The sequence below is a fragment of the Muscardinus avellanarius genome (assembly GCF_963383645.1).
Source record: "Muscardinus avellanarius genome assembly, chromosome: 12".
Taxonomy (NCBI): Eukaryota; Metazoa; Chordata; class Mammalia; order Rodentia; family Gliridae; genus Muscardinus; species Muscardinus avellanarius.
Window position 1 is genome coordinate 26,130,554 of NC_137798.1, and position 15,538 is coordinate 26,146,091.

At 44.0% G+C, this 15,538-nt stretch overlaps 2 protein-coding genes across 2 annotated transcripts in view; one reads left to right on the forward strand and one right to left on the reverse strand.

The window, feature by feature from the left end:
• The window catches only part of RPGRIP1 (RPGR interacting protein 1), a gene marked incomplete at both ends in the record, with an annotated part of 59,930 nt that extends 56,138 nt beyond the window's left edge, over positions 1 to 3,792 (forward strand). The window contains 2 exons of the mRNA XM_080707082.1: positions 2,731 to 2,849; positions 3,640 to 3,792. Coding sequence (XP_080563208.1) covers positions 2,731 to 2,849; positions 3,640 to 3,792 — 272 coding nt within the window. The remainder of the gene's footprint in view (positions 1 to 2,730; positions 2,850 to 3,639) is intronic.
• Positions 3,793 to 4,236: 444 nt separating this feature from the next.
• The window catches only part of SUPT16H (SPT16 homolog, facilitates chromatin remodeling subunit), a gene marked incomplete at both ends in the record, with an annotated part of 42,847 nt that continues 31,545 nt past the window's right edge, over positions 4,237 to 15,538 (reverse strand). The window contains 8 exons of the mRNA XM_080706741.1: positions 4,237 to 4,382; positions 5,236 to 5,313; positions 6,197 to 6,326; positions 8,351 to 8,480; positions 9,640 to 9,809; positions 11,596 to 11,671; positions 13,000 to 13,112; positions 13,640 to 13,765. Coding sequence (XP_080562867.1) covers positions 4,237 to 4,382; positions 5,236 to 5,313; positions 6,197 to 6,326; positions 8,351 to 8,480; positions 9,640 to 9,809; positions 11,596 to 11,671; positions 13,000 to 13,112; positions 13,640 to 13,765 — 969 coding nt within the window. The remainder of the gene's footprint in view (positions 4,383 to 5,235; positions 5,314 to 6,196; positions 6,327 to 8,350; positions 8,481 to 9,639; positions 9,810 to 11,595; positions 11,672 to 12,999; positions 13,113 to 13,639; positions 13,766 to 15,538) is intronic.

Below are 15,538 nucleotides of genomic sequence, written 5' to 3' on the forward strand. Positions count from 1 at the left end.
TGTCTGCGAACCGTGATCCTCCAGCCTCAGCTTCCTGAATGCTGGGATTACAAGAGTGTGTGTCACCACACCTGTTTTAGGCAACTTTTTGTATAATCTAAGTTTACAACATGTTAATAGTTGTCATTATTTGTATTTTGTATATTTCCTTAGTATCTAAAAATTTTTTTTCCAGTACTGGAACCCAGGGGCATTCTACCTCGAGGAAACCCCCAGCCCTATTTTTCTTTTCATGGTACTTGGGATGGAACCCAGGGGGAATTTACCTTGGAGCTACATCCCCAGCCCTATTTTTTCCCTTTATTTTATTTTTTTGGTGGTACTGGGGTTCCTGGAAGCCCTTCTACATTCAGGCTACACTCCCAGGACTATTTTTACATTTTTATTTGGAAACAGGGTCTCCTAAGCCAGTGCGCGTGGCTGGCTTTGAACCTGCGTGATCCTCCTATCTCTGCCTCCCAAGCGTGGGGATTACAAGCGTGCGCCACCACGCCTGGCTTTCCCTTTATTTTAAAACAAGGTCTCAGTGAGTTGCAAAGGGCCTGTCCCAACCTTCCAAACACTGGGATTACAAGCATGTGCCACCACACCGGCAGTACCACAATATTTTAATTTTTTAATTATTATTTTTTGGGTCTGGGGGTGGAACCCAGGGGCATTCAACCTCCAAGCTACACCCCTGCCATTTTTTTATTGTTTTTTTTGGTGGTGCTGGGGATGGAACCCAGAGGCTTTATACCTTTGGGCTACACCCCCAGACCTGTTTTTTATTTGGAAACAGGATCTCACTAAGGTGCTGAGAGCCTCACTAAGTAGCTGAGGCTGGCTTTGAACCTGCGCAATCCTCCTGTCTCAGCCTCCCAAGCGCGGGGATTACAAGCTTACGCCACCGCGCCCGACTTCGATCCTCCAGTCTCAGCCTCCCAAATGCTGGGATTACAAGTGTGCGCCAAGTCGCCTGACTATCACAAATTCTTGACCACATCTTGGTATCGTGTATTCTTTCTTTTCTTTTTTTTTTTTTTTTTGTGGTACTGGGGGTGGAACCCAGGAGGCTTTTCTACTTCCAGGCTACACTCCCAGACCTATTTTATACTTATCTGGAAACAGGGTCTCACTAAGTTGCTGAGAGCCTCACTAGGCATCTGAGGCTGGCTTTGAACCTGTGCGGTCCTCCTGTCTCAGCCTCCCAAGTGCGGGGATTACAAGCGTGCACCACCACGCCCGGCTTTGTATTGTGCATTACTTCTAAACCACCATCTATTTTATTCAAATTAAAATGGTCATTTTGTTACCTTTCCCTCATTCCTAGCATTCAACTATAAAATTAGTTTTGCTTACATGTGGACTGGATCCTCTTTATTCTCTCCCTTGAACACTACCACGCAACTATTCTTCTCAGTTTGGGTCCCCTTTGAATGTATTCTCCGAACAATGAGAGTCACGTTGTTTGTGGAACTGGAGACTGAACCCAGGGGTCTTCTACCTCTGCTACCTCGACCTATTCTATTTTGAAACAGGGCGTCACTGTTACAAAGGGCTTCACTAAGTTGCTGAGGCCTGCCACGAACCTGTGATCCTCCTACCTTGGCCTCCCAAGTAATGAGATTACAGGCATGCACCACCATGTCTGGCTGGGGGTCACTTTTCAAGAGCCCACAGGGAGACTGTCATTTCTACTACCTTTAGTGAAAACCAAATTAAGACACAGAAGGCCTTTGTGACCTGGCCCTGCTCATCTGTGCAGGCTCATTTCTGCCAGTCCTATTTTTTGTGTGTAGTGCTGGGAATTGAACTTAGGTACATTCTTCCTGAGATATACCTCAAGTCCTATTTTTATTTTTTGTGGTACAGTGGATGGAACCCAGGAGCTTTCCTACCTCTTGGCTACGCTCCCAGACCTATTTTTTTTATTTGGAAACAGGGTCTAAGTTGCTGAGGGCCTCACTCAGTGGCTGAGGCTGGCTTCGAACTGGCTTCGAACTTGCGCGATCCTCCTGCCTCAGCCTCCCAAGCACTGGGATTACAGGCAGAGGTGCTGTCACCTCTGGCTCAGGCCGTGCTTTCCTAAACTCATTCTCATGTCTTGGCACATGCTTAGAATGTATTTTACTTTCCTCTTTTAGCTCATGTCTACAGAAATTCATTGTCTAATTTCTCCATTTGGCTTAAACGCCTCTTTGTGTCTCCAAAACATCTTGGGTTCTTATTGAAAATATTGCCGGGCATGGTGTTATGTGTTTGTAATCCTAGCACTTGGGAGGCTGACAGGAGGATTGCAGGTTCAAAGCCAGCCTCAGCTGCCTAGTGAAGCCCTCTGCAACTTAGTGAGACCCTGCTTTTTTTCTTTTGTGGTACTGGGGTTGGAAGCCAAGGTTTTTTCCTACCTCTGGGCTATACTTCCAGACTTATATTTTATTTGGAAACAGAGTCTTACTACTTTGCTTAGCCTAAGTAGCTGAGGCTGGCTTCAAACCTGTGTGATCCTCCTGTCTCAGCCTCCAGAGCGCAGGGATTTCAAGCGTGCGCCACGCCCGGCTGAGACCCTGTTTTAAAATAAAGAATTATTTGGGCGTGGTGGTGCACACTTGTAATCCCTGCACTTGGGAGGCTGAGGCAGGAGGATCGCACAGGTTCAAAGCCAGCCTCAGGTGCTTAGTGAGGCTCTCAGCAACTGAGTGTGAAAGTGAAGATGTGGCTGCCTGACACTTCTCTTCCCTTTCCCGACAGTTGTCAGCCCTCAAGACCCGGCTGTCCCGATAGGAAGGCTGAAGGTCTCCCTCCAGGCAGCGGCTGCCCTCCACAGCATCCACAAGGAGATGACCGAGACCTGTCCACATGAAGGACAAGTGCTATTCCATTCTCAAATCTGAGGGAACCTGTGTACAAAGTCTCATAAAGTAACTTGCTATACCATGCGTTTGCTTTTCTGTGATTCTAGTCTCTCAACCTAATGATTAAGTCTGGAGTGATGCCACATGGTTTTTGCGATCCTAGCTCGATAAAGGCATTTTTCTCCAATGCCTTCGCACTTTACCAGCTTGCTTTCAGGGATTGCAAAGGAAAGGTAACAAAAAATGAATTTATAAAAACAAAACAACAAAACCCCACAGTTTATTTATCTTTTAGTTCTTCCAAAATTGAAAATATCAAGTCCTACTGCTAAGGAGGAAAAACAAACAAACATAAAATCTGAGACCCCTCCCCCCTCTCCTCTTAGTCACGGAACACGGAAGGAAGCGCAGTGGGGCAGGTGGGTGCAGAGAACCAGGAGGGGAGGCTGGCAAGATGAATTCCCACCACTCCAAAAGCTCTTCTTCAACAGAAACTGTGACAAACACAGAACAATGCAGGAAAGTCAAACCAGGAGCAGCACTGATGACAGGCGGTGCGGGCGCGGCTCCCTCCCTCTTCTCGTCGGGTACCTAGGCCCACGCGTGCCTTGCCCTTCCAGACCTAAGTGTTGTCTCCTTTGCACCTCCCTCTGGATTTCACTTGAAGCATCTGAGGTACAATCATTCTTCCTTAGATACATCAGAAAGACAGTGGTAATTTTGCCTTCTACCACTGTGCCGTGTGTGAATTTCAAGGAGGAAAATACCAAGCGCAGGAGTGTCACTGCTTCTTATGTCTTCTAAGGCAGCAGAGATACCTCAGAAACTGCACGAGGCCAGAAACCAGGACAACTCGGATGAAGGCACCAGCTCGGGCTGCCTTGCCAGCTCAGGCTGCATCACAATCATTAGCAAATTCCAAGAACCTTTTCTTGAGTATTCCAAAGAAGGAACTTAAAAAGATGTGAGGAAGGTCACGGCAGTGGGGTAGGATGGAGGACTGAATCTGCTGGTCAAGAACTGTGGTACAGGCAGGTAAAGATCTTGTACCACGACCTTGGGAATATAACTTTGAGACACCAAAGTTAGGATGTCAGAAGCCATCAAAGTCCTGGCAGAAGGTGACAGGAAGAGAGGAATGAATGGTATTTATTAACAGCGGGAGCCTCCGCCTTCTTCAGGAACACCTCCTCCCTTGCCATCTGAACGGGGCCATTGGCACGTGTCCTGGTGGGCCTGGAATTCCCCGAGTAGATTGGTCCACACAAATGGCCCCCTAAACCCATAAACACAAATGGCAAAATTTCAAAGAAAACAAAAGGAAAAATACAGTTTCTATGTCATGTAAAATTTTCAGGAGTTGGCCGGAGGAAAAATGGAGCTCAAAGCCAAAGTTCAGAGGTTACTTTCTCTTTTTCTTGGGGGGCGCAGAGCTGTGTCTGGAACCACGGTTAGAGCCACGGCCTGAACTATGTACAGATGCCTTCCTCTTCCGACTCATACTTCGACTCTGCTCTTCTTCCTCCTCGTAACGACTTTCACGGTCCGCTAAACACAGTAAGGAGGCATATTTGTCAGCGTTAGCTACCCAGGATCACCGGAGAGCATGAAACGGTATAAAGTACTTTGGAGTTGGAACTGAGTTTTAATCTTTATTTACTCACTTGTTTTGTGACCTAGAGTCAAGTGCTTTAACCTTTTTAACCAAGTAGCCTTGATTTACTTGTTAAGAGGGAGAAATAGTTAAGGATTAAAAAGGTATCCTGCCCAAAGTATCCTTGGTGTTTGGTGCACAGCAGTTAATTAAGTACTTCCTTTTCATTTTTGACTAATGTTTGACGCTTGGTTCCAGAGGAACTAGACAAGCACAACAATGGCGTCCCTAAACTGTGTGGCGCCAGGGCTACAAGCCTGAGTAGATGAAAAAAAATCCAAGTAGATAAAAAAAAAAGTCCAAGCTGGGCATGGTGGCCCAAGCCTGTAATCCCAGTACTTGGAGGCTGAGACAGGAGGATCTCAGTTCATGGCCAGCCTCAGCTACTTAGTGAGGCCTCTGAAACTTAGTGAGAGCCTGTTTCAAAATAAAGAATAAAAAATATGGCTGGGGGTGTAGCTCAGAGGTAGAATGCTCCTGGGTTCCATCCCCAGTACTACAAACAAAACAAAAACACATGTCATGTCTGTTTGTCGGATACAAACACATTCCTTATTTTTCCTTTGGTCAATGAAGTTGTAGCTCTGAATCAACTTTATAGTGTTCTTTTGCTAACTTCATTAGGCTACTAATGCTAATGTCTCAAAATACAGAATTGTGTTAGAAATTTGTACGTGTGTGTATGTGTGTATGTATATGTATATATGAATAAGTAAAAAGAAATCACACAAAAACAATTCTTTTAACCTTTTCGGGCTTCTTCCTCCAGTTCATCCCAATCCTTTCCACTCTCTTCTTCACTGCCCAGTGACTCCTTGGAATAGTCTAGAATAACAATGATCGTGTATTAGTCATACTGGAATGAAATAAAATGACACAATTTTTCCCTTCTAGATGGCCGTGGTGGCGCATGCCTATAAGCCAAGTACTTGAAAGGCTAAGATAGGAGGATCGCTTGTTCGAGGACAGCCTCAGCAATCTAGTGAGATTCTCAGTAACCTAGTGAGACCTTGTTTCAAAATACAAAAGAGCTAGGGGGGTATAGTTCAGAGGCAGAATATAACGCCTCTGGGTTCCATCCCCAGACGACCGACTGACACCCCCCTTCTCCCCCCCTCCTTCCTTCCTCCCTCCCTCCCCCCCCCCCTCTCTCTCTCACACACACACACACACACACACACACACACACACACACACACACACACACACACACGTTTACGCAGGCAATTAAAAAAAAATGGATTAGGAAGCCATGACAATTTTTTTTCTTTTGCAGTACTGAGGATGGAACCCAGGGGCATTCTATCTTCGAGTTACACCCCCAACCCTATTTTTTTTTTTTTTTTTGCGGGTATAAGGATGGAACCCAGAGGCATTCGACCTCAGAGATAAAGCCCCTGCCCTATTTTTTATTCTTTATTTTAAAACAGGGTCTGAGTTGCAAAGGGGCTCACTAAGTAGCTGAGGCTGCCTGTGAACTGCGATTCTCCAGACTCAGCCTCCCCAATGCTGTGATTATAAGCATGTGTCACTATCCAGGCTACACTCCCAGACCTATTTTTTATACTTTTTTATTTGGAAACAGGGTCTCTTAAGCCAGGGAGGCTGGCCTCGAACCTGTGCGATCCTCCTGTCTCCGCCTCCCAAGGGCAGGGATTACAAGCATGCGCCACCACACCCAGCCAAAATTTTTCTTTATAAGACCAACCTGATTCTTCTGCTTCTGATGAATAGTCTTCATCACTGTCCTCTTCCTCCTCTTCGTAGTCATCCTCTGAAGGATTAAAAGTCTCATCTTCAATTTCAGACTCTGAGTCTCCTTCCTCAGCATCACTCCCCTGAGTTAGAAAAAGCATAGACGATTAGAGCCAGAAATGGTGATATAAGCTTGTTATCCCAGTACTTGGGAGGCTGAGATAGAATTGTAGGTTCGAGAACAGCCTCAACAACCTAGTAAGAATCTCAGCAACCTAGAGACCTGTTTTAAAACAAAAAGTAAAAAGGGCTGAGGTAGCGTGTCCCTGGGTTTAATCTTTAGTAACACACACACACACACACACACACACACACACACACACACACGACTATTAGTTTAATCCTTAGTAACACACACACACACACACACACACACACACACACACACACGACTATTAATTTTCCTTATCTTTACATTTACCTTGTAACAAATGAGTTCAGCCCACTCAATACACCAGCATTTTACATGGAAACAAAACAAGAAATAACAACACACAGTAAACACACACACACACACACACACACACACACCCAAAAAAACAAACACATACACACAAAAAAACCTCCAAAACAAAACTTAATGGTAAGGTATAGTAATTAGATTCTTCCTTCTTTTTTGTGCTAGGGATTAAACCTATGTCCTTACAAATGCTAATTCATATTTCATCCTTACCAAGCCAAAGAAATTAATAACAGCTTTTCTTTTTTTCTTTTGTGGTGCTAAGGATGGAACTCAGTGGCCTTGTACCTATGGGCTACACTCCCAGACCTATTTTTTATATTTTATTTTTTTGTGGTACTGGGAACAGAACCCAGGGTCTCCTACCTCTGGACTACACTCCCAGATGTATTTTATATTTTATTTGGAAACAGGGTCTCACTAAGTTGCTGAGAGCCTCACTAAGTAGCTGAGGCTGGCTTCAAACATGGGCAATCCTGTCTCAGCCTCCTAAGTGCTAGGATTACAAACGTGCTCCACCACACCTGGCTCGACAGCTTTCTTATAATGAATGTGTTATTGAGCCGGGTGTGGTGGCGCACGCTTGTAATCCCCGCGCTTGGGAGGCTGAGACAGGAGGATCGCATGGGTTCGAAGCCAGCCTCAGCTACTTAGTGAGGCTCTCAGCAACTTAGCGAGACCCTGTTTCCAAATAAAATATAAAAAAGGTCTGGGAGTATAGCCCAGAGGTAGAAAGCCTCTGAGTTCCACCCCTAGTACCACCAAAAAAAAAAGTGTTATGCATGGGTGGAGGGATAAACCAGGCATGGTGGGGCATGCTTGTAATCTCAGTACTTGGGAGGCTGAGACAGGAGGCTAACACAAGTTTGAAGCTAGCAACAGCTACGTAGTGAACCTCTCAGAAACCTAGTGAGACCCTGTTTCCAAATATGAAACAAACAAACAAACAAACAAACCAACCCCAAAAAACCAGGCCTGGGAATGTAGCCTAGAGATAGAAAGCCTTAGGTTTCCTCCCCAGTACCACAAAAACCAAAACAAAAGCAAAATTAAACAATAAAACAGCAGAGAGATAAGGCAATATTTATTTACTTATTTATTTTCGTACTGGGGATGGAACCCAGGGCATTCTACCTCTGGGCTCCACCCCCATCCCTATTTTTATTCTTTATTTTGAATCAGGGTCTCACAGAGCTGCAAAGGGCCTCACTAAATAGCTGAGGCTCTCAGCAAACTGCGATCCTCCTGTCTCAGCTTCTCGAATGCTGAGATTACAAGTGTGTGCCACCACGCCTGGCCCACTTTCTTTTTGTGTGTGTGTGTTACTGGGGATTGAACCCAGAAGCATTCTAACTCTGAGCTATACCTCCAGCCCTATGTATTGGAATTACAACAGGCATGTGCCACCATATCTGGCTTTTTTTTTTTTTTTTTTAACACTTTCAAAGAAGTTTTATCAGTGAATACCAAAGCACAACAGTGAATACCAAATGCCTGATCTATTTTTTTACATGTCAACCTAATCCAGTTGCAATTCAGAGATTCTCCCAGCTGGTCTGTTCCGTGATGTATCTCTACACCATTCTTCTAGCTACCCAGATGAGTGCAAGCAACACTGTATACCAGAAAAACCCCACACTCACGCACCTCACCCTCAGGCTCCAGGAAAGACCAGCCACCTTGTTCGAAGAAGCCCTCAGGGTCATCAACAATGGTCTTCATGATTTTAGTCCAATTGAGAGACTGTACTCCTTCTGTGTACTTTAGGTCACAGGAGCTGAGAGAAATGATATAAAATATAATCAGTCTTATATTTTCAGAGTGTCCTATGTCATCTTGATAATCAATGTCCTTGGAAAGCAGTATCTTCCTAAAGACACATTCCTTGTCTTTTGCCACCAGAGCATTACCAGATGGCTGATGTTTATCAGGGAGCTAATGCTCCCAACAGAGCTGCATTCCACGAGCCCAAACTTTGTTCCTTCAGCAATATGAGGCTGTCTTCTCCCTCTTCCATTATCTCCCCTAAACATCAGCTTCCCTGTTCTTCCCTCCTACTCACCCATGCAATGCCCTTTCCCTCCCGGGTTCTACTTCTCTCCCTCCCTCCCCTCTCTCCCTCCCTCCCTCCCTCTCTTTCCAGAATAGGGATAGAACCCAAGGACATTCTACCTCTGAGCTACACTCCCAGCCCTATTTTTTATTCTTTATTTTTAATTATTTTTTTGGTGGTACTGGGGATGGCTATACTCCCAGACCTACTTTATATTTTATTTGAAAACAGTGTCTAGCTAAGTTCCTGAGAGCCTCACTAAAGTGGCTGAGGCTGGCTTTGAACCTGCGATTATAAGCATGCGCCACCACGCCCGGCCTTTACTCTTTATTTTAAAACAGGGTCTCACTGGGCGTGGTGGCGCACGCTTGTAATCCCCGTGCGCTCGGGGATCTTATGTAAAACATGCACATTTAAAGTCTTTTTGTTGGGGGGGGGTCTAGGGATGGAACCCAAGGGCATTCGACCTCCGAGCTACACCCTCTGCCCTATTTTTTTTGGTGGTACTGGGGATGGAACCCAGGGGCCTTCTACCTCCAGGCTACACTATTTTATTTGGAAACAGGGTCTCTTAAGCCAGCTGAGGCTGGCTTTGAACCTGCACGATCCTCCTGTCTCAGCCTCCCAAGCGCAGGGATTACAAGCGTGCGCCACCATGCCCGGCTCCTATTTTTTATTATTTATTTTGAAACAGGGTCTCACTGAGTTGCGGAGAGCCTCACTAAGTAGCTGAGGCTGTCCGCGAACCGCGATCCTCCGGTCTCAACCTCCCGAATGCTGGGATTACAAGCGTGCGCCTCCACGCCCGGCTTCATACACACTTAAATTCTGTAACACAGAACTGATGGGGAGAGAATGGGAGATCGCTGGCACATTTACTTACTTCAGCCATTCCTTGATGGGGTCAAGAGAGGCTACAGGAATGGCATTGATCATTGTCACTTTCTTGCTGTAGTCCTTGTAGACAATTACCATATCAAAGTTCTTCAGATGAAATTGGACCCTCTCAAAATGGATAAGCTCCACTTCATCCAATGTCACCACAAACGGTGGCTGAAGGACAGGAACTGCATCATTATATTCTCCAAAGCACAGTATTTTTAATTACTTTCAGGATCTCAATCACTATATAAGAATAACTAAGGTGGTTTTTGGTGTTTTAGAATGATTAAAGCAATATGCATGACATACTGAGAATTACTACTAAAACCATTTGTGTAAGACTAAATCTGCCTTAAGGGAGGATAAATTCAAGGAAATTATGTGAAGAAACTAAAAGTTTAAAGACACCTTTTTGGGGCATTCTACACCCCAGCCCTATTTTTTATTCTTTTTTTTTTTAAGATCTGGGGATGAAACCCAGGGACATTCGACCTCCGAGCTATATCCCCTGCCCTATTTTTATTCTTTACTTTGAAACAAGGTCTCACTAAGTTATGGAAGACCTCACTAAGTAGCTGAAGCTGTCCACAAACCGTGATCCTCCGGTCTCAGTCTCCCGAATGCTGGGATCAAAAGTGTGTGCCACCACGCCCAGCTTAAAAGAGATTTTTTTTTTGGTGGTACTGAGGGAACCCAGGGGCTTTCTACCTCCGGGCTATACTCCCAGACCCATTTTATATTTAATTGGAAACAGGGTGTCACTAAGTTGCTGAGTGCCTCACTAAGCAGCTGAGGCTGGCTTTGAACCTGTGCGCTCCTCCTGTCTCAGCCTCCCAAGTGCAAGGATTACAAGTGTGTGCCACCATGCCCGGCTAAAGAGATTTTTAAATAACTATTTGTTCAATGAGCTTTAAGTCTAAGCTAAGTAAATTACTTAAAATGACAATCAGAATAATTAGGAAGAAAACATCTTACCCCTCCCCGCTTTTTGTGGTATTGGAGATGGAACCCAGGGACATTCTACCTCTGGACTATAGCCTCAGCCTTTTGAAGGTCTGGGGATGGAACCCAGGAATATTTGACCTTTGAGCTACACCCCGTGCCCTATTTTTTATTCTTTATTTTGAAACAGGGTCTCACTGTATTGCAAAGGACCTCACTAAGTAGCTGAGGCTGTACGCGAACCAAGATCCTCTGGTCTCAGCCACCCAAATGCTGAGATTACAAGCGTGTGCCACCATGCCCGTCTTTATTCTTTATTTTGAAACAGGGTCTCACTGAGTTGCAAAGGGCCTCACTAAGTAGCTGAAGCTGGCTGTGAATGGTGATCCTCCTGTCTCAGCCTCCCAAATGCTGGGATTACAGCATGGTGGTGTACACCACCAAGACTGGCTTTACCTTCCCTTTTTCTTTATCTGTGGGTTTGGGGATGGAACCCAGAGGCATTTGACCTCTGAGCTAAACCCCCTGCCATATTTTATATTCTTTATTTTGAAACAGGGTGTCACAGAGTTGCGAAGGGCCTCACTAAGCAGCTGAGGTTGTCCACAAGCTGTGATCCTCCTCCAGTCTCAAATGTTGGAATTACCACGCCGGGCTTCCCTTTAGTTCAGTGGTCAAATATATATTTATTAGCTTGCATGACGGTCCTAGTTAGATCCCCACTAGCATAAAAAAAAAATTTTTTTTGTTTACAGTACTAAGGATGAAACCCAGGGGCATTCCACCTCCAATTGATACCCCCAGTCCTATTTTTTATTCTTTATTTGAAATAGGGTCTCACTGAGTTATAAAGGGCCTCATTAAGGAGCTAAGGCCGCCCACGAACCGCAATCCACCTGTCTCAGCCTTCCAAAAGCTGGGATTATAAGTGTGACACTATGTCTGGCTTACAAATTTTTAAAAAAATGAATAAATTATTAAAATAAAAAATAAAAAGAAGGCAAGAAATACTCACCCATTCTGTAGCATTTACTAGTGCACTACTAGTGGGTTGAAGGAGGCAGGTACTCCTATAGGGAGCACCATTAAATCTGAAAAATAAAAAAAATAAACTTACAAAAGTGGAGTCATCACAAGTAAAACTGTTGCTGTCATAACTAACTTGTTGCCTGCTCCCATGTCATACAATGATACCTCTATGTGCTACTGACTCATCTCCAGAGAAAACCCATAGAAACCCTTCCAAAAAAAAAAATTTTTTTTATGGCAGTACTGGGGTTAAAACTCAGGGGCATATTCTATGTCTGAGCTATGCCTCAGCCCTATTTTTTTTTTTTTAATTCTTTATTTTGAAAGAGAGTCTCACTGAGTTGTAAAGGGCCTAAGTAGTTGAGGCTGTCCGTGAACCCAGATCCTCCTGTCTCAGCCTCCCAAATACTGAAATTACAAGCGTGCATCATCACACCTGGCTAAACCTTTCAAAATTTTCAAGAGGAAGTGACTATCTCAAAGATTATTAGTCACAGAAAAAACTTATACATGTTAAATTCTGTGTGTGTGTGTGTGTGTGTGTGTGTGTGTGTGTGTGTGTGTGACTGAAGACTGAACCTCTGAGCTACATCCCGAGCCCGATTTTATTATTTTGAAACAGGCTTCCTTAAGTAGCTGAGGCTGGCTACGAAACTGGATCCTCCTGTCTCAGCATCCCAAGTACTGGAATTACAAGAGTACGCCACTATGCCCAGAATGTTAAATTATTCTTAAAAAAAGAATAAACTGGGCCTGGTGGCGCACACTTTTAATCTCGGCATTCAGGAGGCTGAGACAGGAGGAACATGGTTCGCGGACAGTCATAGCTACTTAATGAGGCCCTTTGCAATTCAGTGAGACCCTGTATCAAAATAAAGAATAAAAATTGGGCCGGGTGTGGTGGTGCACGCTTGTAATCCCCGCGCTTGGGAGGCAGAGACAGGTGGATCACGCAGGATCGAAGCCAGCCGCGTGCGCTGGCTTACGAGACCCTGTTTCCAAATAAAAATGTAAAAATAGGTCTGCGAGTGTAGCCCGGAGGTAGAAGGGCTTCCAGGAACCCCAGAACCACCACCACCACCACCACCACCACAAAAAAAAAAAAAAAAAAAAAAAAAAAAAAAATCCATATTCTTTTTTTTTTTTGGTGTACTGGGGATGGAACCCTTCTACCTCCGAGCTCTGGGCTCTACTCCCAGACCTATTTTATATTTTATTTTGAAACAGGGTCTCTTAAGCCAGAGAGGCTGGCTTCGAACCTACACGATCCGCCAGTCTCTGCCTCCCAAGCCCAGGGATTACAAGCGTGCGCCACCACACCCGGCAAAAGATCCATATTCTTATAAGGTAGAACAGTGAAACTTTAGGCCAAAAAGATGAAATGTATTACCCCAAGTCCCTAAAAGGCACTTCAAATTCCAGTTCCTCCTTTGTTAGAGCCTCTACTTTCTCAATAAAGTTCTTAAAGGCTGTTTTTAGTTTGTGTCTCATTTCTCGTTCCATCTGTAGAAGAAAAGAAGTTTTTAAGCCACAAAATTGAAACTTTTTTAATGCTTTTATTGGTACATTATTGTCTCACGTCATAAATCATGTTGACAGTGACATGTGCACACAGGACTTGGTCCCCCATCCCCACCTGCTGCCTCCCCATTTCGCCCATTCCCATACAGAGTACTGAGAATGACATTGGTATTTTCACATATGTACACATAGCAAATGATAAGAAAAAACATTAACTATAGTCATTATGTTAATTGTTAATAGTACATCTTCTCAAAATGTCTCAAAGTGCTTTATAGTATTCTCATAACTATAAAACTGACATATCTTACTAAGGCCTACCCTACCATTAACTGTCATTGTGAATTTAGAAACTAAATCTAATTTATAAACCATCGCACCATACCTTTCATTTCAGCAGCTATTTTAGCTGTTCTGCACAAATCCAGGAGTTGTTTGTAAAATACAACTCCTGAGCAAAGATTTAAACCTAATTTTACCTTGCAAATACAATACTAAATTTCACAGACCTGCTCAGCATAGAGGTCGTCTCGGTCATGCATATGCTGATGTTTCCCCAAATCTGTGGTAATCTCTCCTACTTCTGTGTAGAACTGCACATCTGTATGCCGCTTCTTCCCAAACATTATGGCATTCTGATGGCATAAAGTAGAAAGGACAATATTAAAGAAGTTAGAAGACTTAATCTGCCTAATACTGAGGCATATATGAAAAACATTATATCATAAAACATAAAATATTTATGTTGGACATGTTAGTGAGAAATTTGGGCTTCCTAGGCACACATGTAAAAATGAAACCAGCCAGATGTGGTGGCACATGCCTGTAATTCCAACTACTCTGGAGACAAGGGCAGTAGGATTTTAAGTTCAAGGTCAGCCGGGGCACCTTACTGAAACCCTGTCTCAAGACAGAAAAGGACTAAGGAACATAGCTTAGTTGAGAGTGTTCCTGGGTTCAATCCCTAGTACCACTCCACAAAATAAATATACCACCCCTGTTACTGTAAGTAATGGTTATTTGGGAATGTGAAAGAGTATATAATTTAAAAAGTACTTCCTTTTATTAGAATGGACTTTGGGGAGTATGTTGGTAATTAGTTTTGTCTCAAACACAATTTTTCGGAGCAGGGCGTGGCTGAGAAAGGAGGATTGCTCAGGTTCGAAGCCAGCCTCAGCTACTTAGTGAGGCTGTCAAAAACTTAGTGAGACCCCGTTTCTAAATAAAGCATAAAATAGGTCTAGGAGTAAAGCCCAGAGGTAGAAAAGCCTGTGGGTTCAAACCCCCAGTACAAAAACGAAACAAACAAAAACAACCCCAATACAACAACAACAACAAAACCAAAAAACCACATATTTTCTATTTCAGAAATGGGAATTTCGCCAGGCATGGTGGCGGCAATTGTAATCCCAGCATTCGGGAGGTTGAGACTGGAGGACTGCGGCTCATGGACAGCCTCAGCTACTTAGCGAGGCTCTTCACAACTTAGTGAGACCCTGTTTCAAAATAAAGAATAAAGTCGGGTGTTGTGGCGCACGCTTATAATCCCTGCTCTTAGGAGGCTGACACAGGAGGATCGCACAGGTTCAAAGTCAGCCTCAGCTACTTAGTGAGTCTCTCAGCAACTTAGTGACACCCTGTTTCCAAATAAAAATATAAAATAGGTCTGGTAGTATAGCCTGGAGGTAGAAAGCCCCTGGGTTCCACCCCCAGTGCCACCAAAAACAAAACAAAACAAAAACAACAACAACAAAAAACAAAGAATAAAAAATAGGGCAGGGGGTGTAGCTCAGAGGTCAAATGTCCCTGGTTCCATCCCAGACCCGTTCAAAAAAAAAAAAAAAAAAAAAGGAATTTAACGATAACCTTACATGTTTGCTTTATATTTTGGGACAGTGAATTGAACCCAGGGTGCATAACCATTAAGCTACATCCCCAGCCCTTTTTATTTTTTGTTTTGAGGCAGGGTCTCACTAAATTGCTGAGCCTGGCACTGAATCTGCAATCCTCTGTGCCTGAGACCTTACATGTTTTGGTGGTCGTTTTATATCACATAAGAGTGTCAAACATGCTCAGCACCTTCTAGATGCCAAGTACTTTGGACAGAATAAACATATTATCCGTATGGGTGTGATGGTGCACACTTATAATCCCAGTACTTGGGAGGCTGAGACAGCAGGATTGCAGATTTAAAGCCAGCCTCAGCAATTCAGCAACGCTGCCAGCAACTTAGTAAGACCGTTTCAAATAAAAAAAAAAAATAAAATAGGGTTGGGGTAGAGCTGGGAGGTAGAATGACCTTATGTTCAATGTCCAGCACCACACACACGTACATACACACACACCCGATAAAACAAAAAGTCCCCCTGACAAAACCCCAACCACGAACCAAATGAACAAAAAAGCCC